This window comes from Dendropsophus ebraccatus, chromosome 5 (genome assembly GCF_027789765.1).
Source record: "Dendropsophus ebraccatus isolate aDenEbr1 chromosome 5, aDenEbr1.pat, whole genome shotgun sequence".
NCBI lineage: Eukaryota > Metazoa > Chordata > Amphibia > Anura > Hylidae > Dendropsophus > Dendropsophus ebraccatus.
Genome location: NC_091458.1, coordinates 149403966 through 149427571, shown reverse-complemented (window position 1 = coordinate 149427571; position 23606 = coordinate 149403966). Strand labels below are relative to the sequence as shown.

General features: G+C 43.1%; 1 protein-coding gene across 4 annotated transcripts in view; it reads right to left on the bottom strand.

The window, feature by feature from the left end:
* The window catches only part of HIVEP3 (HIVEP zinc finger 3), an 82076-nt gene that overhangs the window by 13723 nt on the left and 44747 nt on the right, over positions 1-23606 (bottom strand). For all 4 annotated transcript variants that reach the window (XM_069971599.1, XM_069971602.1, XM_069971600.1 and 1 more), the window contains 2 exons: positions 9450-14617; positions 7166-7299 (listed from right to left, as the gene is read on the bottom strand). In XM_069971599.1, coding sequence (XP_069827700.1) covers positions 7166-7299; positions 9450-14222 — 4907 coding nt within the window. In that variant the 5' untranslated portion in view covers positions 14223-14617. The remainder of the gene's footprint in view (positions 1-7165; positions 7300-9449; positions 14618-23606) is intronic.

Sequence of the window (23606 nt, the reverse complement as noted above, 5' to 3'; positions counted from 1 at the left end):
ATAATCGAGCAGTCTAATAGGCTCAGTAAACAAGTGCCGATCTAGCAGGACAGTGCTTGTTTACATTATTGATCGGGCCCCCTAATAGGACCCTGGATGTGTGCCTTAAGACAGTGTTCAGACAAGTGATGAATAGGAGAAATCCTGCCCATTCCTAATGATAAAGAGGGTGGGTAGGAAGGACGGAGAGGTGTTGCAGGCCTAGGGCACTGACAATCTAGGCCACGCCAGTTTGACACAAGTTTAAAAGTTGTTTTTTTAGGACAATAACTGCATTACTTGCTTGGGGGGGGGGGGGGAGATTGTGGGTACAGAATCACTTTGAATGCAATCAAATTGCAAAACTTGAGATGGTGGTGCTGTCTCTGGGAAGAAAGTGGCCATGTTTTTTAAACGCTGGACAACCCCTTAAACATAAATTTCCCTCTCGAGGAAAAAGTAGGGGAACTGGAGCATGCAAAAGTCTGATCATTTCACATTTGATTACCGGTGGCTGAAAAGGTTGGATGCTGCCCTAAAGCTGCCTGGAAAACATGGATACAGTCATGGGCCATAGGCTGTATCTATATTTTTCAGGACTCCCTAGGGCTGCATCCAACTTCTTCAGCCTCCAATATTCAAAGGCCAAACGATCGCATATCCTAAAAAACCATTATTGATTGACCACTCGTCTCGGTGTGTGCGGCCAGCAATGATGTAAGTGAACAGCCATGTGAATGATCCAGCAATCACTTGTGTGACCCTGACCGCACCCTTACTGAACCATGTAAAAGGCTCATTAAACAAGGACGGATTCGCTAGTTTGGTTCTTGTATCGTATGAGCCTGCCCATCAAAGATGACCCTGTCCTTGTGTGATGACATGAATGCATGCCAAAATGTATCCCATGTAGCACTATATAATATATAATCAACTGTCTAGATTAAGAGGAAGAAAAACATTATTAAAAAAAAAACCCTTGAACATGGTCATGTGTATACATTTTCTTACACTTCATATGACACTATCCTCTCTTGTTTGGGAATCCCCTGTCCTGCTGGCAATGACCCTGTCCCTACCCTAATACCAGCTGCCAGCATGTATACTGTAGACAGGAAAAGGAGGGAGGAAGGAGGGTAACCAGAGTTGCTTTAACACTTTCATAACTAGAAACCATCTCTACGGTTAACATTCACGATACAGAATACAAATACCATGGTCTAAATATCATCCTTTGTAGATTACTTTCCTACATAACTGAGTACTTAAAGGGAACCTGTCACCAAGACAATGCTATCTAATCTATAGACATCATGTTATGGAGGAGGAAGAACTGAGCAGATTGATATATATCTTTGTGGGAAAAGATTCAGTATAACTTGTAACTTGTTGACCGAAATCCCTGCTCATTCTGTGTTAGGAGTCCAGTGGGCGGTGTCACTCAATGGACTGGACTCTTTAGCATGGAAACATCAGAGATTTCAATCAATAAATTACAAGTTAAGCTATGTTCACACGTAGTAAGACATTGGCCATTCCGTGATCCGGCCGGGTCATGGAACGGCCAGTGTCAAAGAAGAAGTACTGCAGGACCGGCCGGATGATCTTCACTGCCACTGAATTCGGTTGTGCGCCCGAATCCAAAGTCCCCACTTCTCACAATGGAGCGTGCGGCCGGAACCACAGTGTGCATTGACATAGTGTGCATAGTGTTTTCTGCGGCCGCTATTCACTGAACTGCATCACCGGCCGGATGATCTTTAGCGCCGCCGAGTTCTGATGCGAGCACATCCGTGCGTGCCCGCATCAGAACTCTCCACAGCACACATTGGAGCGTGCGGCCGGAGCTGCTCGCTCCATTGTGTGCACTGACAGGTTTTCTGAAGCCGCTATTCAATGAACTAACATTTCAGTTTTTTGCGGCGCCCCTAGGGATCCCGGCCGGAGTGTATTCTATGTGTATATGGGATACCCTCAGAGGCAGCACTACTCAAATACCGTAGTAATCGTGGCCGTTGTTGCAAATTGCCAACAACGGCCGTGATTGCTTCGGTACTTACGTAGTGTGAACACAGCCGTATAGTGAATCTTTTCCTATAAAGATATATATCAATCCGCTCGGCTCCTTCTGCTCTATAACACGATGCCGATAGCTTAGGTAGCATTTTCATGATGACAGGTTCCCTTTAATGCTAAACCTGACTATAGTTTAGTATAATTTGTATTTCTTATCTCCATGCCCTATGAGTCGCAGTTTTATTGGGAAGTCAGAGAAAGCACTTTCACTATCAGCAGGTACAGTATGTAGAATATTCAGAAAAGAAAGGTTATGAATGTTTAGGGGAGAAGGTGTTGACAGGCAAAGGTAAATTGGGGATAGGAAAGTAAGGGTACCTGGGAAGTAGGGTAGTAGAATGGCAGATCTAGGAAAGGTCAGGAAGACAGCAGGTGGCATCTGGGGGATGTGGTCAGGGAATCATGGATGAACCCTGGGGAAAAGGTCAGAAAATTGTAAATCAGTTCTTGGGAAGAGCTTGAACAAAGTGAAAACTGGCATCATCGCCGACACCACAAGACACTCTCCGGGTATCATATAGGGTGTACAGATAGATTGCACATAGGGGGGTATTTCTCAGGTTTTAATGCATAACATGAAATGACGGAAAAGAAACTTGGGGGCAAATGCATTTAGAATAAGGAAAAACATTGACAAATAACCAACAGAACTCGCCCTATCCCAGTCGCTGGCTGCCATAAGAAAATACAGACATGCAGGAGTAGGAGCATGTGCTCACGCTGTCAGCTCTGCTAATGTGAAACAATCACCTTGAGGACACAGACCAGACTCTACAGTGGGTGAGTGGATGTGGGGGAGGGCTGGCGGGTGAGATCATCGCTAAGAGATCCAGTCTGAGTTAATATTTGTCTGCGGTCGTATGATGTAAGAATTGAGAATGCAGCTTCCTCTACCTCTCACAGGAACAGAAAGAGGAGGAGGAGGAGAAGAGGAGGAAAGAAAGAGGGACACGAGCGTAGTGGATGTAGGCAGGAGGGAGAGACGGAAAGAATGGGAGAGCTGGGGGAGTTACAAGCGTAGACTGTTCACAATATGTTTCAGGTAGGTGGTAAAAAGAGCAGAAGATGAGAAATAGAGAGTAAGGAGGCTTAAGGCTTAATCCTTAGAACATCCAGTCTTGGGCGCTATATTACACTATATCACAAGCTCTTCAAATAGGAACAAGTAAACAGCAGAAAAAAACAATGTACAAAAGATTAAAAATTCCGGGAAAAAAAATACTCTCGTACAGCAACCAATCAGAACTCTGCTTTTATTTATTAAACTAACGTGGTAAAATGAAAACTGCGCTATGATTGGTTGTTGTATATATTACTCTCAGGGTTAGGGATGGTCCGAACCTGCCGAGGTTCGGGTTCGTACAACGGCCTATGGCTATGGCTGTATCACACTTTTCCAGGCGGTCCTCCAGCTGTATCCACCCTCACAACGGAGGTGGAAGACAGCGGGAATCATTGCCGAGAGTTCAGGTTCGTACAAACCCGAACCTCGGCAGGTTCGGACCATCCCTACTCAGGGTACTACTAGACGGGCGATGGGGGCCCGATAATCGTTTAACAAGGGCTGCATGGACATCGTTACCGACGTTTAAACTTTATACATTACCTGTCCAGGCTGCAGGGCTCCTCTTCCTCTGTGCTTCTCCCCAGATCCGCGCGCTCCAGCTTCAGAGCGGCCTGTCCCAGCTGACAGGTCGCTCAGACAATCACTGGCTGCGGCGGTCCCGGCCAATTGATTGGCTGAGCGGCCTGTCAGCTGAGACAGGCCACTCTGAAGATGGAGCGCGCGGACCCGGGGAGAAGCACAGAGGAAGAGGAGCCCTGCAGCCTGGACAGGTATTGTATATCGTCAGTCGCCGGCTGCGCACCGCTATTACACGTATTACACGTGGTCGGCTCCCGACAATTATAGGTCAGGACCTATATCAACGATCAGCCGGTGACAACGATCATCGGTTGATCGTTGTCTTTATTACACGGAACGATAGTCAGACGAATCGGGCCGATTCGGCCGATTATTGTTCCGTTTAATAGTACCCTCACTGTGTAAAAGCATGGCAGAATACAGCACAGACACAAAGTACACAAGAACCCACCTGCAAAAATACTTTTTACGGCTATGTTCACACACTGTCAAAATGACGGACGTCGTTTAGTGTCAAATTACGGGGGTAATTTTATAACAATGGACGATGTTATATAAATAATACTAGTAATGGCTATGGTTTGCCCTAAATGACGTCCGTCAAACCAAGGGCATGTTCCAAGCTCAACTAATATAGTTATACTTCTAGGACTCGTCAAGTGCAATATTTTTGCTACATTCATTTAGCAAACTTGTATCCTTCTCCTGATACAGCTGCTGTGTTCCCTACAATTATTACCAGCTTGTTGTCTAGGTTACCGACCACCACTCTGCTCTAAAAAGCAGTGGTCTGGCTGGTATAGCTATAGTATACATGTTTAGATATTTTATACTATATATATATATATATATATATATATATATATATATATATATATATATATATATATACACACACATACATACACACACTCTATACACCAGCATACCACTGCTTTTAGAGCAGAGTGGTGGTGGGTAACCTAGACAATGAGGTATCAACAATGAAAGGGGAATAGCAGCATATGAGGAGAAGGAGGGAAGTTTGGTAAATCAATGTATTTGCAGAAATATTTAACTTGATGAGTCCTACAAGTATAACTAGATAAGTTGAGATGAAAATCACCCATTTTAAATATTATAGGGGTGGAATTTATCAATGATTTTGGTGTATGTTTTTGGCAAAAAAAAAATGTTGCAAATGTTTGAAAAAAAATGCTAATTTGTGTAGAAATATGCAACTTTCCTGTGTTTTGTATAAAAATCATTGCACACAAATTAGTGACTTAGTACAGCAGTTTTTGGCCACAGCATTGATAATTTTGCTTCTTTAGAAACTTATTAAAGTTTACACTCACAAAAAAAAATAGCATTAAAAAAATAAAACACCAAATGAGGCAAGTTTTTTTTTAAGCCAAAGAACTGGCATGAAAGCCTTGATAAATTTCTTGGTGTTTCCTGAACTACTGCAGAGAGGAGGAGGAGGAGGAGGAAGAGGAGGAGGAGAGCAGCAGTACAAACAATAAAGAGACAAGAGGTGTGCCTCAGACTGCTAAACTGTAGTCACAAATCATGGCTCTGTCCTAATGCACCTAAAAGCCACATCCAGACTGTTCTGACACTGGCTTAACCCTTTGGGGCCTTTTACATGGGCGATTATAATCCAGGAGCGTTACAAGAAACGCTTCTATGGACAATAATCTGCCTGTATAAAAGTGTCACAAAAAAGGCCTCATCCTTGGTCTTTTGCGCTACTTTCAAGGGAACCAATAAGAACATTTGTGTTGACTGGGCTTCCAGAACAGCTGAACGCACCTCGCAGCCGGATTTACGATGATGTTGGGGAACTTGGGCTCCGTGGGCTTCATGTATGGTAAAATGCTGCTAACTGGCCTTCTTGCCTGTCAGTCACCCCACAGCGCACTGACAGGAGAGAGCCGTGACTAGTCACAGCCCAGATGACTAGTTTATGGCTCTTCACCTGCCTGTTATTAAAATGCATTTTACCGCACATGAAGTCAATGGAGACCGGAACCCCTGACACCACTGGAGAGACATGCTAATTGGTTACCTTTAAAGTTTATAGGTATCGGCCACACGTCTCCCTATGTACAGAGGGTTATGTGCGTCCAATAGCAAAGGGAAACTGATACGAGGATATGCATATATCCAAGCTGTCAGTTTCCAGATCACACACACAGTGCATACTCACCATCAGTGCTACTGGGTGATCCAGCAATGTCAGCTACCATCCTGCTGTGTTGCTGTCACTGTTTCTTCAGGCCACCCTCTGTCTGTCAATCACTCTGGAGGAGGCGTTGAGTGGTGGCCTGTAATTACAGCAGTGGCAGGACGACAGCTGACAGTGTCGGATCACGCAGCAGCGCAAAAGGTAAGTATGCACTGCATGTGTGATCTGGAAACTGACAGTATGGATATACCCATATCTGTGCTGTCAGTTGTGCGATTGTTTTGCGATTTATTGTGCCGTGAAAAGGTACTGCAAATGAGTGCCAATCAGCACTTCCTTATACAGCTCAATAACTGTGTATAATTTGATGCACTATAGCAGCAGCATGCTTGAAAAAGGCTACTGTGTATAACATCGCATAAGGTGTGAATAAAAGTCACGGATATTTCACTTTCTTCTTTGATTTCCTTAAAGAGTCTTAAGGCCCTATTCCACAGAACGATTATCTTCTGTATTCGGCCGATATCGGCCGCTATGGACGATAATCGTCCCGTGGAATAGAGTGCAACGATCAGCTGACATCGTTCATGTTAGCTGATCGTTGCAGTCGTTTGTTTTTCAACATGTTGAAAAACAAGCGACTGATATAGCAGCGATCTGCTGCCGTCGCTCCGTTGAATAGGAGCATCGGCAGCAGACGCTGCTGTATTCTATGGGCTGCCCGAACGATCAGTGATCACCCGGGCAGCCCCCCCCCCCCCCCCCGCAGCTCCCCGCCACCCCTCCTGCACTCACCCGCTCGCTGCAGCCGCGTTGAATAGCGGCGGCAGTGAGCGGGGAACGAGGAGCAAACGAGCGCTGAGAGCGCTCGTTGGCTCTTCCTAATGACCCGTGGAATAGGGGCTTTAGACTTTAGTATAAGGTTTATGGGCACTTTAACTGAGTGGACTTTAAGTGGACATTCCAGGAGGAGGAGCATGAGTCTATAGATTAGTGCAGTTACTTTATAGTCTGGGATGGTGCAAAAGAGTGAAAAACACAGCTGAACATGAAGATCTACCGGAGCTATGATAGCATACAAAGGGACAGAAGGCAGTAAACATCACGCATTATTCCCAGATTATCAACAATTTATATTTTCATTCTAGTGACATAGATATATATATATATATATATATATATATATATATATATATATATATATATATATATATATAGACAACATTTAGGTCTAAGATCATTCAATGTAAAAAGAGCAGATAATTTTTCCAAATATGTACTCAAACTGTACTCACCCTCCCTCAAAGATCCGTACACGTGAAGGCTCTCCTCGCTTAGTACCCGGCCCAGAGTCTTCTGATTTTACCCTAGTTTCTTCCTCTTTACTAGTTCTAGATGTCTCCTTGGGCGCTTGTGTGGGAATATGAGCCTGTTTTTTATCCCATTGCAACAAAAAAAGATAACAGTAAGGTTTTCACATTGAAGATGATTAAAATTTGGTTGTAAATTAAACAATTATCAACTGCAGAAGGATATAAACATAAAATATATAAGCACACTCATACACTGATCAGCCGTAACATCACCACCAACTGTTTAAAGGGAAACTATCAGCAGGTTTGTGCAAACATACCTGCTATGCCCCTGTAGCTCCCTTACCTCCTCCTTCTGGCGCCGCTTTTCTCATCTTTGTATGTCCCACTGTTTTCAAATGGTTTAATCTGAATGAACTATGTAAATAAGCTACTTAGGTGCATTAAGGATGTTCCTTGCCCCCCCCCCCCCCCCCCGATGCACCGTTCACCTACCACCTCCAAAGGTCACCCCTACCCATGCATATTCAAGTGCACATAAGCGGGCCGGTCTTTTTCATGCAGGAACAGAGACCCGTCTCCCTACAGGCCTGGTGAATGACTGGCCTGTTTAAACATAACTGAATATGCATACGTACATGAATGAACGTAGGAGTCGGCGGCTGTGCTAAACGGTCCCCTGGGGGGCCGAGGAACGCCCCTAAGGAGTTCACTTACATACAGTATCCTGTGCATTAAACTATTAGGAAATGGTGGGACATGCTAGGCTTAGAAACATTGCTGGAAAAAGGGGGTAGGGGGCTACAGGGACAAAAATGGCTTCCATTTAATACTGTATAGGTCACCCCCAGCTGCCAAAACATTTCTGCCCCCCTTAGAAATTGCCCTATCATATTGCCTTTCTGCCTACTTTGCTCCCCTTTGATATGGTTCTCCTAATACAGCCCACACTTGTCATGAAGTCTCTGGCTTTTCATTTTGTATTATTGCAATATAATGAATATTTCATGGAAGCAATTTAATAATTCACTGCCGATCATGTGCACCCCTCTAGAGTATGTGACAAAGGTCATCTCAAGCTAGTTTTCTCGACATGACAAAAAAGTTCTGTATGATCCAATGGCCTTCAAAATAACTAAGGGCCCTTTTACATGGCCCGATATGAGGCCGTTCAAGGATGCAAAAAAGCGCCATGAAGTGCCTTTACAACCGGGCCACACAAATAATGGGATAGAATGAGAGATTTCTAACAATAAGTAGCTGACAATAATACGGTTACTAAATGATGAGAATGAGATTGTGGACCTTAAACTAAGGAAAGTTCAAGCAGCTTTTGAGTCTTTTCCATAAGTAGTGAATGTGAATGAAATGTGAATGCAAATGAGGCCCAACTTACTTTCATGATGCTCAGCATGATAAAAGCAGTCACCCAGTTACCAGTATATAAATTAAAGGGGAACTATCAGCATGTTAGACGAATCTAACCTGCTGATAGCTCCCTATAGCACCCGGGGAGCTGAGGAGGAAGGTATGTGTCTTACCTTCCTCCTCGGCACCCATCTCACACTTTTAGTTGGGGTAAACTTCACTCTGAAGCACCATTAGGAGCACTGCCGCGTCATCCGGCCTGCCCCTTCTAAGGATAATTAAAAGAGGGGGCGGGCCGGATTATGCGGCAGTGCTCCTAACAGTGCTCCATACCTTCCTCTCCAGTGTCCTCAGTGCTATGAGGGCTATCAGCAGGGTAGATTCGTCTAACCTGCTAATAGTTCCCCTTTAATACTTTATACACAAAGAAAAGAAAATTATAAATGGAATATTACAATCACCTCACAAGACTCTACCCCTTGTAGTCTTATATGTTTGAAAGTTACCTGACTATCCAAATATCCTTCAGTGAAGCACAATAATCTATCCAATGTTTCATTATGTAATATGAAATGCACTTCTAGCCTATATTTACACAGCCAAAACGTATTGGACAGTCAACATTTAATAACAGCTGTTATTTGCCGTTAAATGACAACCATCCAATAAAAATGGCTGTCATTTTGGCGGTGAGTGAACATAGCCCCAGGCTGTCATTTAACTACCGCTATTTTAAAACAAAGGCCATTATTCTTATAACAGTCGTTTTAAAATAAAGACCGTTATTTTCCATTAAATGTCGGCCGTCCAATAAAAACAGACATCATTTTGATGGTGTGTGAACATTACGCCTTAAATTACATTGAATTTTTGAATGGATAAAACCAACATTTGTTACCTCAGTCATTTTGGGTTTCCGATTTCGGGAGGGTGCCACATCTGAATCTGGTTGTGGAGCGTTAGCAACGGTATAGATTTCTGAGCCGATATTCTGTTTGGATCTCAATAGGGATAATGCCACTCTGGTTGAAACTCCAGGAAGGTTTGGGTTATATAAACTAATACACCAGCTAGAATAAACAGAAGCCCTTCGGTCATTTTGCTGCATGTGATTTGGCTTGACATAGTTCAGGTAGCACCAACTGACATTAGTGGTTGTGTGTAGAGTTGGAAATGTCGGAACGTTCTTAGCCTCTGCTTCCTCATGGGAGCCTGTTGCATGGCTTGGTGGTGTACCGGATGAAGTAGGAACCAGCAAAACTTTATCATCCTTTTCTTCTTTAACTTTTATGCCATCACCTTCTTTTATTTGTTCTTCTTGTAAGTGAGATTGACCCAAAGTAGTGGGTGCTAACTGGATTTTATGCCTTTCTTGCGCTGTTAATGGTTCAAGAACGGCAGAAGGGGGTGGTGTTAACAACCCTGCTCTGTTTTGTGGTGTGGAGATAAGAACAGCTAAGTCTGTTGATCTGCTTTGATCCAACATTGACTGTGCTTTCAGCAATGGCTTCTGAACTCTCTCTTCTGGATCATCTTCTTCTTTTACTCTTTTCTGTTGTTGTGTCTCCATTGTGAGCTCTAAGCTGCCAGCAGGGGATAACATACGTTTACTACCTCCAACAGACGATGAGCTTCCATCAAATCCCAGAACACCCTCAAGTGGAATGTAGGTATTTGGGTCGGTCTTTGGAAATGGCACGCGTAAGTAAGGAATTTCGCTCACAATGCTTTCATCTTTTGGTAAGATACGGGTCAGGTCAAAGCCATGATAACCTTTGGACCGCCCATCACTGATTTTATGTATAACAAGGGAAGATGGACTGCAAGGTGGCGATGTAACAAGCATTTGGGACAGCGTGGTGTACATAGCATTTCCATACGTAGGCATATGTGTTTGAATTCTGACTGGGACAACTAGTGATACAACAGGTTCTGAACGTGAAATGGTAACTTGTGCGGAGGGTTCCAAAGCCAATGGACTGTGAGATGGGGGGTGGATGCTCTCCGAAAAATAATCTTTTGAAGGTGAAAGGTTAGACATCGGAGGGGAGATTTCTGGTTTTATTTGTGGATAATAGCAACCAACTTGTGCAGATAGTGGTAGAGTGAACTGTGGCTGTATAGGCATAAAGAACGTGTGGGGCAACGATGAAGATGCTGAGTAAGGCAAGTGTAGAAATGGTGAGAGAGGTCTGACAGAAATATCTAGGGCGTGAGAGGTTACATGCTGGGATATTTGAACATGGTCGGGATGCAAAAGAGCTGGCTGTAAAGGAATTGGAGGAGTATGAAATATAGAATGTGTGATTGGTTGTAAAGAAAATGGAGAAGATATGTTGCTCATAGCTTGAGACGGTAACAGTTCTGAAGCACGCTGAGGCAAACTCAATAACGGTTGCATTGGAAATATTGATAGTTGTTGTGATAAATAGCTCTTTTCCATTTCATCAGTCAAAGGCTGAATGGTTCTTTGACTTTGCTTTGGTTCAGATGGAGAACTTTGCTGCTCTGTAGATGAAATTCCAGAAGATTGTTCATGAGAGCCCATGCCTAATACTTGGCTTGAAGTGGATGGTTTATCTGATTCTTTCCAGTCGCCTGGCAATAGTTCAGGTTCAAGTTCAACATGTCTGCTTAGAGAGGACTGTCGAATAGAGAAGCATTTTCTTCGCTCCTGAGCTGTTGGCACTGATGTTGAAGATGTTAAATTACCGTAATCAAAAGATTTGCTTCGATTCTCTGAAACCTGTGATGTGTGAGATATATTTGGTGTCTGCTCAGATGCAGATCTTCGCATTTCTCTCATATGGTGATGGTGGGAAGGGACAGTGAGCATGTGATGCCCAAGTGCCTTTGTAGTACTCTCTGATGACAGACCTAATAGTTCAGATTTAGAACCCTCTTCTCTATCGAATGAGACAGAATGACCTGAGGCATGAGAAAGACTACTATCTTGACTGGGGCTACGGGTGAGGGATATTGATTCAAAGCTGGAATCCCCAGAAGACTGTGCCATTTCTGCTAAGCGTAACCTCTTCTTTTTTGGTGGAAGCTTTTCAGCAGGAAGCTGTGCAAGTGTTTGACTCCTCTGAGGCCATTGGAACTCTTCTACTTTCTCTTGTTCTTTAGGAGGATCTTCTATGTCAACCTCTGGCTTATCTGGTTCTTCAGTGACTAAGATTTCTGGTACCTGAATGTTGTGCTGACGGACTAACTTAGGCTGTAAAGGATGAGATGACTGAGTATGAGGTCTTACAGACATTTGTGCTAGAGTCAAATCTTCTTCATCAAAACTACTCTTCTTTTCAAAAGACTCTGATTTTTCAAATGAGCTAGTATGCTGAATGACAGAAATCTCCTTAGAGATTGTAGTCTTTTCTTTAGTCTCTACATCTGACAAGGATGTAGATTCACTTCGACCACCAAACTGTCTACTGGCATCGGTGCACAAAGTCAAGGATGTAGTGGAAGTGGCAAAGTGCGATTCTAGTGCTGTGGCAGTTGCTGGATACTCAGACCACTCACCCATTTGGGGCTCTTCATCATCTCCGAGACTCTTCTCTTTCCGTCGCTTTCGCAAGGTAGATGACTCTATACTCGGCCCTAACTTGTAATTAAGCGTCTGAGGCCATGCTTCCTGTTCTGAAGGTTCTTTCCTTATTTCTACTGAACTTTGAGAACTCAAAGATGGAGGTTTTAAAATCTGTAGGTCTGAGCAGTAGTATTTCTTGTGAGTTTCATAGTTACCCCTTTTCTTGTAACGAGCACCACAAATATTACATTCATAGGTCAAACCCTTTATTCTACCCCCTTTTTTTGACTTTTTAGTAAGTTCAGTTTCTTTCCCTTCCACGTCCTCAGGTGTTTTCCCCACAGGGTCTTTTGTTGTTAAACTACCTTCATCTAAAGAGTAGTCCATTCCTAAAGGTAGCTCTATTGCAGGTTGTCTTTTTAGCAGGCGTGGATGTGAAGAGAACATATGACTGTGGCTCAAAGCTTCTGAATCCACAATTCGATCATCAAATGAATAGCTAGCTCTAAATGGATGTGGAGAACTTGCAGTGGATGCTGAGGAAGGCATTGAGTGGCTTCGAAGAAGAGGCACTGTGTCTGTGGCACCGTGGGACTGCTGAAAGGAAGAGAATGAATGTTCAGCTTTTGTCTTTTCAGATAAGGACTTGGTATCTAGTTGGGAAATGGAACCTGGTGATTTAACATCAAACTGGAAAGATTCTCGATACAAAGTTCCTTTAGGAGACTCAATGCTGCTTCTCCTTGACAATGAGCTTCTCCTCGGTTTAACACTGTCAATCTCACTGGTATCCACTACAGCCTCATTAATTGTAATTAGTTTGGTAATATGTTCAATTACCTGTGTCCTAGGTACAGACATTGATGTCATAGTTGTTTTTTCCTCTGCAGCACCTAAAAGAGGAGGACTGGCTAACATGGAGGTTCTTTGCCCAATCCTTCCACATTTACCCAGAATAATTTCTGCATATGACTTAGCATTGGTATTGGGAGGGCTTATTTGCTGTTCTGCACTTTCTGAGCGTGAAAAGTAGCCAGATTCTGTGCTTCCTTTACTTCCTGGGCTAAGAAAAGTCTGCTCCTCACTGGCTTTTTTTCTTTCACTTAACCTAAGTGCCAGTTTCTGCTTTATACTGTGAGTATCCTCTGATTTCTGGATGAGTTCAGATGAAGGTTCTATGAACGTTACACTTTCCTCAGAGGTTTTGGATATGTGTTGTTGGGACAAAGAAAATAGATCATGGGCTGTACCTTGGTGTCTAGACACAACTTTGGTATCACATGTTGACAGGTGATGCTTTTGTTGTGGAGACAATTCCACAAGGTTCGACATTGTGCTTGTCTCATCCTCAGAGTCTGTGCTTTCTCCGTCTGATGGATCATCAATTTCTTCTCCAAGCCTTTCCATCTCTAGGTTGGATGGATATGTCTCTACACTGATTTCTGATGCCAGCCCTGCTTTGATCCTGTGAGCATGAGACTTCCTATGTTTATACAGATTGCTTTTTGTCTTGAAAGAAAACCCACAAGGGACACAGGGATACGGCCGTTCCCCAGTATGAGATCTGATATGCTTTTGTAGAACACTTGGCTTAGCGCATGGTCGGCTGCAATATTGGCAAATATATTTGCCTGGCTTTTGGGGCTTCTTCTCCTTTTTCGGAGGATCATCTGCTTGCTTTACAGAAACCTGAGTTGGCCGTTGGACGTAAGCTTTCTGAGCAGGGTCTTCTGCCGGACGGCTAAGCCTGGCATGTGACACAGACGAAGAGAACGACCTGGACGGACCTGACTGTATTGGATCTACAACTTGCCATACTTGGCCCTCATGAACATGCTCTGTATCCACACGAGGAGCCATAAATGCTGGTGAAGTAGGCTGAGATTTTGAAACGTGAAGTTGCCCGAGCAATGGAAGTTTTGGTTTACACGGTCTTCCCACTCTTCTAGGTGGACCCTCTCTAGCTGTCTTTAGGGAGCCTGGGAAACGCTGTGTATGCGGTAAAAGCTCTTCTTGACCACTTATTGTAAAATCTTCGGCTGAAGATACTGCACCTTGCAACTCCTCTCCTTTATTTGGCCTTTTCCTTACACCTTCCTCCGACTTCCTTATGTTCTTCTGGCCTTTCTCTGGCTCCATCACCTACACCAGAGGCTCCAAGTGCTATTTTTGCAAAGTCCAGTGATGCAGTATTTACTAACCATGATAAAAAAAGAAAACAATTTGCATTGCACCTCTGAGGGAAAGGCCTTGCCCACAAAACACTGGCTTAAGGTATTTGGTCATAAAGTTCCTAAATGTGACATAAAGTTTAGCCTCCAAAATCAACATTTGTCATCCATGGCCAGTCACTTAAATGAAAGTACAATCTGCAAAAACAATACAAATATTGTTCCAGTAATCTCTACAGAAGATTTGGCTGTTGTCATTGTCAGTCATGTCTTTCGTTCCACCGGGAAAAGCTTGCTTGTATATCTTTAAACATTCAGAGTTTTCTGGGGTTGTACAAGGAGGCTGATGGTTGTACCATGGATCTGTAAAAGAAGGAAATATATAAATGTATGACAATGGTTACCATTAGAAAATCTAAGTAATATTAAAGTCTAAAAAGAAACACAGCATTTCATCAAGACACCATGTTCAAGAAAGTATTTTTCCCACAAAGCACCACATGTTAAGGCAAAGGACAACACATTTTACAAGAAATAAATATATTGGTATTTCATGTTCCATTTTACCAAAGAAAATGGATCCTATAACTAAGGATGAGCGAATTTAAAGTACTAGCAAAGCCCTTCACTAGGCTCGTCCATTGGCTTCTCAGCCATCTGCCTTTGAACTTCGTGCTGCCCCAGTCTGAGTGCCTGGAAAAGCTTTATCCAGACCTGGGAAACTTCTCCCAGTTTTCCAGGACTGGATCCAGCTTTTACAAGCACCTGGAGGGGCACAAACCGACTGACAAGTAAAAACTGAAACACAAATAAAGGATGTCAAAGGTAAGAAGTTACCATAAATATCAAATCTTTAATCATTGATGCATGGATGTCCAGGTTGCACTAACGCCATAACGCTTTTATTTTTTTCACCTGCAGGGCTGGTTCAGGACTCATTTTTTCCACCATAAGCTATAGTTTCTATTGGTATCATATTGGTGTAAATAGAAATAGAGCTTTTTATTGCATTTTTTTCTGATATATAATAAAAAAAAAAATAACAATCCTGGTGTTTTTTCTCTTCTTTTCATTTATGCTATCCACTGTGTGGGAACAATATTGTTAAATTTTAACAGACAATTCTGCACTCTACGATACCAAATATGTTTGTTTTACATATTTTATTTGTATAATGGGAAAGGGTGTGATGTCCCTAGGGGACTTATATAAGCAAACACTAGATTGCTTACACTGATTAATGCTATGCCATTGCACAGCACTGATCAGTATTATTGATGCACCAACAGGACAGAGGTAAGAATTACTCCTCTGCCTTTCAGGGAAAGGGATCACATTACAGGGGTCCCGATCTGTCAGTGACAGGTACTTCTCCTGTCACTGACTCCTTTAAATGCCACGATTGCTATTAAGGGGTTAATGGCAGGCAGCTGTGTGATTGTGGCTGCCTGTCAATATCCCCGGCTCCTGGCACATTAATGTGTGCGGGGATGAACACACTGAAGCGGCCAAACACACTTTTAACCCCATTACAGCTAGAATGTTTATACGCATGCGTACTGCATGGGGCATCGGCAGTAGGAACGTATATTGCCGTGGGGCTGAGAGTTATATCAGGTAAATAAATGTTGTTTTCTGGTGCCCCAATTTGTTGTCAAGAAGTGTAGTGGCCAAATTTAAAGGGGTGCATCATGCAGAAAACACACGAGTACTGTGACTATGTGTCAGGTGTGGCACTTTTTTTTTGTGCAAATGAGCATTATGAGCAAAGGGCGAATACATCTAATTTGCAAAAGTTTGTTTTGGGAATAATTAGCATTTTGGCCCTCGGCTCGACTTGGAGAGGGCGGGGTAGTAGGTGTGACCACATGCAGAGGGGTATGGAAGGGGTACCCCTTTAAGCACCAAACTGGATAGTTAGAGCCAATTATACACTCGATTTAACATTCGCTTTGATCTGCTTGATGGCAAAAGCTGTCTGGGTTTCTCAAAGTGACCCCAACTCATGTTTTATTTTACCAGAAGAATTTGAGAAATAAAAGTTCCACTGTAATTGGCTGCTATGGACAAATCATATATTTTGTATCCTCAAACAGGTTGATAAATCTGAGCCTCAAAGTTTGTTGGCTCAGTCGGTAGACTAAATTGATTCGGCTGTTGTGTAAAAGAAGACAAACCCCACCAACTACAACTACTATGTCAGAAGAAGGTCATTTGTGGTTGTTTTTTTTTTAGAAAAGTCCAAGAAAGAGAACAGCATATATATCATACGGTACCAGAGAGACGTTCCAAGAATGTATTACATATAAATTGTTTGTCTATTTGCGAGGCTCGTGTGAGCGCAAGAATTGTTTAAAAAGAACTATATCAATTGGGTTTCAATGGCTGAGCTACTGCATAAAAGCCTTTGGTAATAATCCCAAGTGTTGTCCGAGGAGGTATAAAGCACACTACACTATTGGACCCTGGAGCAAAAGAAAGGTATTTTCTAGAATGATGAATTATACTTCACCATCTGGTAATCTAATGAATGAATGTGACTATGAAATATGCCGATACTTCTTGCCCAAATACATATTGCCAAGAGTAGTTTGATGGAGGAGAAAAATATTCGATTCCCTTTTCTCATGATATAGTCTGGGCCCCTTTGTTCCACTGAAGGAAAACATTATTGTTATAGTACTAAAGACTTTTTGGAGAATTTTTGGCCAACTAGCTTTGTGATAAAACATAGTACCGCAGCATGACAAACCTGCATGGGCAAAGGTAGGCCTATAATAAAGGTCTACCACTGCTGGTGTAAGTGATGCGGATGATGACGATCTTGCTCTCTGCACCGTGCAAAGGCTTCTATGACTCATTCACCCCCCACAAGAGCTCGAAAGTCCTCTTCAGCAAGTTCTCTCTGTCTCGCTCTTTTTCCTTCCCCTCTTCACTCGGAGATGGAACCATTGTGGTCTTTATTTCAACAGTGGGCCTGGCCTGCACAATCCAAACCAATGACTGACATCAGCGGGGAAGGTCCTCCAGCCATGCCTCTCATACAGCGGCGCATATGCAGCTGGCATCACATGGAATCCTAATGACAAGGAGGCGCGCTGCATGCTGGAAGACCTAGTTTTCTGGCCAGCGCCATCCGTTCACACGGAGCAAAACTGGCGGAATTCCGCGCGGAGAATCTCGCCAGCCTGCCTGTCATAATGACAGTCTATGGGAGGCTCAAGCGCCACCTCTTTCCGCACTGAAGAGTGTACATGTGCATATTTCAGCACGGAGAGATGCAAAAAGAGGAGACATGCGAGCCTCCCATAGACTGTCATTATGACAGGGAGGCTGGCGGGATTCCGCCAGGTTTGCTCCGTGTGAACGGAGCCTAAGGGAACAGCCTACAAGTGTGGGAGGAGGGTCTAAAAACTCACAGGGGATTGGTAAGTCCAGTGGGGTTCGCAACAATTTGGTCTGGGAGGGCATGGGTGGAACACACCATTAAGCCCCCCTGAGAAATCTAGAGGCTATCATTTCAGTGAAAAAGGAGTAAAAATCCAAATTTAATGTCCATGTATAGGTAATTGGCACCTACTCTATGGCTTACCTCATACGTCCTACCAGTTATGGATTGTTGACTTTTGCTAGGGCTTGATTAAAACACAGAGTATGTTTATGTTGTAGAAATAGGCAAATGTAGTAATCGCAGACGTTAGTAACTGGTTAAACCACTATGATAGATAGTAAGATTCCTTAGTTGCCAGGCAATGATAACTTCTATAAACATCAACCGAAAAACAAACCACACTCGAAAATACACATAACCACTCCTATGGATGCATTACAAAAACGACAGCATATCCGCAGTAGACAAATACACCCTGTCCTGGGATCGCCACTCAGGGTCTGAACTAGAACCGATTGTAATATGGGGGGGGGGTAACACGTTCAGCGTTGAAACAAGCGAGTCATTTTCTCAGAGCACATGTCCTGGGAAACAGGAAGAAAACAATTTCTTACACCAGCCATTGTTTCACAGCTATGGTTTCGCTTTTTGTCTATGGAATTGATAACTTTGGTAAGTTTATTACAAGACACCACATCCTGCCAGGAAGTTTATTCTGTAAATGTAAAATGTTTCCAAACTGGCTTAAAGGGGTATTCCATTCGCAACTAATATAGTTATACTTGTAGGACTCGTCACATTAAATATTTTTGCAAGTACAGTCATTTATCAAACTTGCCTCCTTCTCCTGATACGCTGCTCTTTCCCTCCCATTTTTGACAGCCCGTTGTCTAGGTTACTGACCACCTCTCTGATCTAAAAGCAGTGGTCTGGCTGATGTATATATAGTTAAAATATTAATGGAGAGAGTCAGCGTGTATATATATATATATATATATATACTATATATATATATATATGTGTACTATATCTATATATACACCAGCCAGACCACCGCTTTTAGAGCAGAGTGGTGGTCGGTAATCTAGACAATGAGGTGTCAACAATAAGAGGGAAAAAGCAGCATATCAAGAAAAGGACACAAGTTTACTAAATTAATATATTTGCAAAAATATTTAAAGGAGAATTACAGCAATTAAAAAAAATAAAATTGTCAGCCGGCAGGGGCAGGGGGAACATGATACACAGTTATTGCTTACCTTTCTCCGTCGATGCGCCGTTTGACAGGCTCCAGGACCCCCAAAATAAGGCAACTTGGGGGAAAATGCCTTACCCGGTTGATGGATTGCCCACTCAGCCAATCAGTGACTGCAGTGGTGTCCTGCCCTAGTCACTGACTGGCCAAGTGGGCAGTCCATCAGCTCTGAAGGAGATCCCGGAGCCCAGAGTGGCAATCCAGCCCTGAAACGTATAACTATATTGGCTGAGATAAGAACACTCCTTTAAGACACAGTGACAAATATAAAAATAAATAAAAAAAAACATAGGTCGTAAGTGAATAACATCTGCATGGAAATGTCAGGGTATGAAGCAGACAGTCCACAGACCTATTCCTATTTCATGGGTCCAACCATAAACGGTCAACACAGTTTATCAAAACGCAGGTACCTTTCACTTGTGTAGTATGTATGTAACATGGGTGAGGGGGCAAGAGCTTTCTCCGTATCCAGACTCAAGCTACTGGTCCCAACGCAGCTGTAAACTGGTTAAATAACAAGAGAGCTTCTCATCTCCGGACAGAGCCCTACAGAGGGTCCCTCCCAAGCACACCTCCCTCTTTTTGAAGCACACAGGGTTGCTCTGTTCTCAAGAGCTCACAATCACATATTTCTACTCAAACTTACTACATGTGGACTGCGAAACATGAAGCAAATATCACGCCAAGAAGGAATGAACGGTATAAACGCAAAGTTAACACATCTGGATCGGGACCATTCTGTATGGTCTAAAAAAAAAAAAAAGTAAAGTTTGACTGGATATTCGAATACGAGGTTTAGGGTGGGAATCTAGCTGGCTCAGCATTAAGGAACGGTCTAAGCACAATATAATATAAAGTGGATATAAATGAAGTCATTCTACACCTCACATTAAAATTATATATATATATATATATATATATATATATATATATATATATATATATATATATATATATAAAAACAACAATGCACCATACTTGATTGGGTCACCTTAAATAAAGCATGTGACCTGGCGGTGCAAATACTGGAGTAGCGCCTTAAAACGAATATCCTTAGAGAGTGGAAAAGTGGAATCTGCTGAACTGTGTGTTAGAACATGAACATGGGTATAAGAAGGACATATGGAAACAAAGGGAAATCATCAACAAATGGCACAATGAAGAAGGCGAAGTATCAGAAATGAAAGAGCGAGAGCTTGGTCACATGCTGTCACAACCCTCACGCCTGAGTGACTAATTTATAGTAGTGTCACTGGACCACAAGAAACTCTGTATTCCCCGCTAGCCCAGTCTCCGTTATTCTGCAGCAGATGGGGGATCCTCGGCAGCCTCCCCTCCCTCCCCAGTTTTAACTCACACAGCCCCTTCATTTAAAGATGCTGTCCTGCTGGGTTAACCCTTCGTAAAGCAACATATAAATGTTCGCCGCGGAATGTCTTGGTAAAGCTATAAGAAGTCGGTGTCTCACCTGCTCCCTCGTCTGGGTCTGCTCTGCCTGCAGTGAATCTTCAGTGTCAGGAGGAAAGCATGAAAGAAAATAACACACGTTTATTTCAAAGCTCCTTATTTGGGCCGTGATGTCAGGGGGGAAATTGCTAATCTGAGGTCCGCCCACCGCTCCCCCTCCGTCTCTGCCACCTCTTCCTCTCATCATTTTTTACGTCTCCGGCATCTCTTTTTTTTCCATTTTTTTACTCAGTTTGTACAATTTCCTGCTCAAAGGAGCCGATGCCCGGTGTACAGAGCCAAGGTTATGTGTGCAAAAGACTACGACGGGTGCAGGGGGCATCGAAGCGGAGAGAAAGGGAACACGGAGGAGGGAGGGGGAAGAGAAACAAAGGTTGTTGGGAGATGAAATGTCACTCCTGGGTCATCATCATCTGCACTGTTATCCCTGCCGGGAACTTGCACTGCAATACTGTATATTATCCTCAAGGTTGGCGGGTAAGCGGTAAAACAGATTAGTACTAATAAGGCAATTACATTAGACGAGGCTCCGCTGATATTTCTCATGGAAAGTGTTTAACAACAACCAAGTGACCCAGCAGTGATGATGATGATGATGATGATGTCATAAGAATGGAGGATATGCTACGGAAAAGGAAGAAGAAGAATGTACAAGAGCTCACAATTACATGGAGACATGTAGCACAAGCTTAAAGGGGTTGTTCACCCACATTTTTTCCTTTCAAATTAGCTAATGCCAGAAAGTGCCAGAGATTTGTAATTTACTTTTATTAAGAAATTTTGAGTCTTTCAGGACTTATTAGCTGCTGGAAGTGCTGCAGGAAGTGGTGTTTTTTTTTCTAGTCTGACTCAGTGCTCTCTGCTGCCACCTCTGTCCATGTCAGAAACTGTCCAGAGCAGCAGCAAATCCCCATAGAAAACCTCTCCTGCTATCTAGAGTGGAAATAAATACCACTTCCTGCAGGACATACAGCAGCTCATAAGTACTAGAATACTCAAGATTTTTTAAAAGAAGTAATTTACAAATCTCTGGCACTTTCTGGCACCAGTTGATTTGAAAGAAAAAAAAATTGGTGAACAAATATATGGTAAATTTTCTTTGTGTAAAGGACATAAAGCCATGGAAGAGACAAGCATGGACGTGGCTGCTGGGGATGAAGCGTACGTGTAATGTAAGATCATTGAGAACAAAGTTCTGTCCTTGGTGGAATGGTTCATATGTTATATGTATATGTGGCCCTGGGCAGCACATCCGCAGTCACGATGCAAACCCATTTTTATAGCATATTGTTGCTTGCTTCTGACTTCTGGTGAAGTCTGTCTTGTACTGCCTTAAAGGGGTATTCCGCTCAAACTAAAGTTTTAATATCACTGGCAATGAGAAAAAGAGTAGACCGGCACAACCATTTACCACAGCATGTAGGAAAGGCAGTCTATCATATAAGAAAATGGGGTGCTCTTCCAATGAGATAGGCACTGAGCCGTGCAATCCAATAACGAAAGGAGAAAAAAGGAGGCACTCACCGATTGAAGTCTTCTTTTTTTAAAAAAAACAACATATTCTAAGAAGCTAGAGTAGCTAGCAGACGGCAGGGATGCCGAAAAACATTAAAACCTGTGACAGCTGTTTCTTACGCTTATGCGCTTTTCATCAGACACGTTGGGAAGAACGTAACAATCAGCCTATTCTTACCTTTCCATGCTCCCCCAGTGTCCTCAAGACATGATCTTCAGCTTAACAATCCCACCTCTTCTGAGGCGGAACATCTTGGCAGTGACAGCTTGCTTAGCCAATCACTGACTGAGATAGGACAACGCAGTGGCCAGCGATTGGCTGAGCAGGCTGTCACTGCCAAGATGAGAAAAAGTGAAAAAAGAAAACATTGATGAAGATGAAGATGTAACATCATGCAAAGTTAGGCTGGGTTCACATTGCATTTTTGCAATCCGTTCAACGTATCCATTTTTAATTGGTTACTTTGGTTCCATTCCGATTTCCCCCCCCCCCCCCCTTTTTTTTTTTTTAATGGAAATCAATGGAAAACGGATCCAAACAGATGACACACAATTGAATTTTTTTGCCGTTTTTTTTCCATAAAACGTATACGTTAAAAGGGTTGGAAAAACGCAGTGTGAACCCAGCCTAAATCTGAATATACACAGCACGATTTCTATTTGTTTAGGGGAAGGGGGGGGGGGAAGTGGCCCTGTATACAAAATAAAAGAAACAGATCACTGATCTGAGGGAGACCAGCCAAACGACAACATTGCCGGCTGCTAGTGAAAGCGCTCAAAGCAGTGAAGTCCTAGGTGCATTGCCCCCTGGGAAACATGAATATGCAAAAGAGCAGCCCGTGGAGCCTCATCAAAGAGTCTCAAAACACAGGACTAGCCAGATATCCCTCCGGATGGTTACCTAGCCTTGGTTTTCCCCTTGTCATTACATTGACTTATAGGGCTACTTAATATGGTGGTTTTGGTGGTTTCCTTACAGGAGCCGCCCCTTGGCTGGGTCCTTCCCAGAGGGATATCTGGCTAGTCCTGTGTTTTGAGACTCTTTGATGAGGCTCCACGGACTCCTCTTTTGCATATTCATGTTTCCCAGGGGGCAATGCACCTAGGACTTCACTGCTTTGAGCGCTTTCACTAGCAGCCGGCGGTGTTGTCGTTTGGCTGGTCTCCCTGAGATCAGCGATGTGTTTCTCTTATGGCTCTACTAGGCATTGCTCCCACCTAGCAAGAATCCTGCTCCTCACTGATGAGGGGCAACACCCCGAAACAGCTGTATGTGGATGGTTACCTGGCCTTGGACTTTCCTTTGTCATTACACTGACTTATAGGGCCACTTAATATGGTGGTTCTGGTGGTTTCCTTACAGGAGCTGCCCCTTGGAGGGATATCTGGCTAGTCCTGTGTTTTGAGACGATTTGATGAGGCTCCACAGGCTCCTCTTTGCATATTCTGTATACAAAATGAGCCTGATGGATATAGGTCTTGTTTTCAATTGTACCAACCATGTAACTGCCCTCTTAGTTACTCAATAGTATGAAACCTATTGGCCACTTATAGGGAAACTATTAGCAGGTTAGAAGCATTTAAAGGTCCTATTAGAGAGAATTTTTAACGATTAACGAAAAACTATGCAGTTTATCGTTAACCTCAAATTGTTCACCATATTACATAGACTGATAGTCGTTAGTAACGATCGTTTACTCCATCTGGTCCCAGCAAATGAA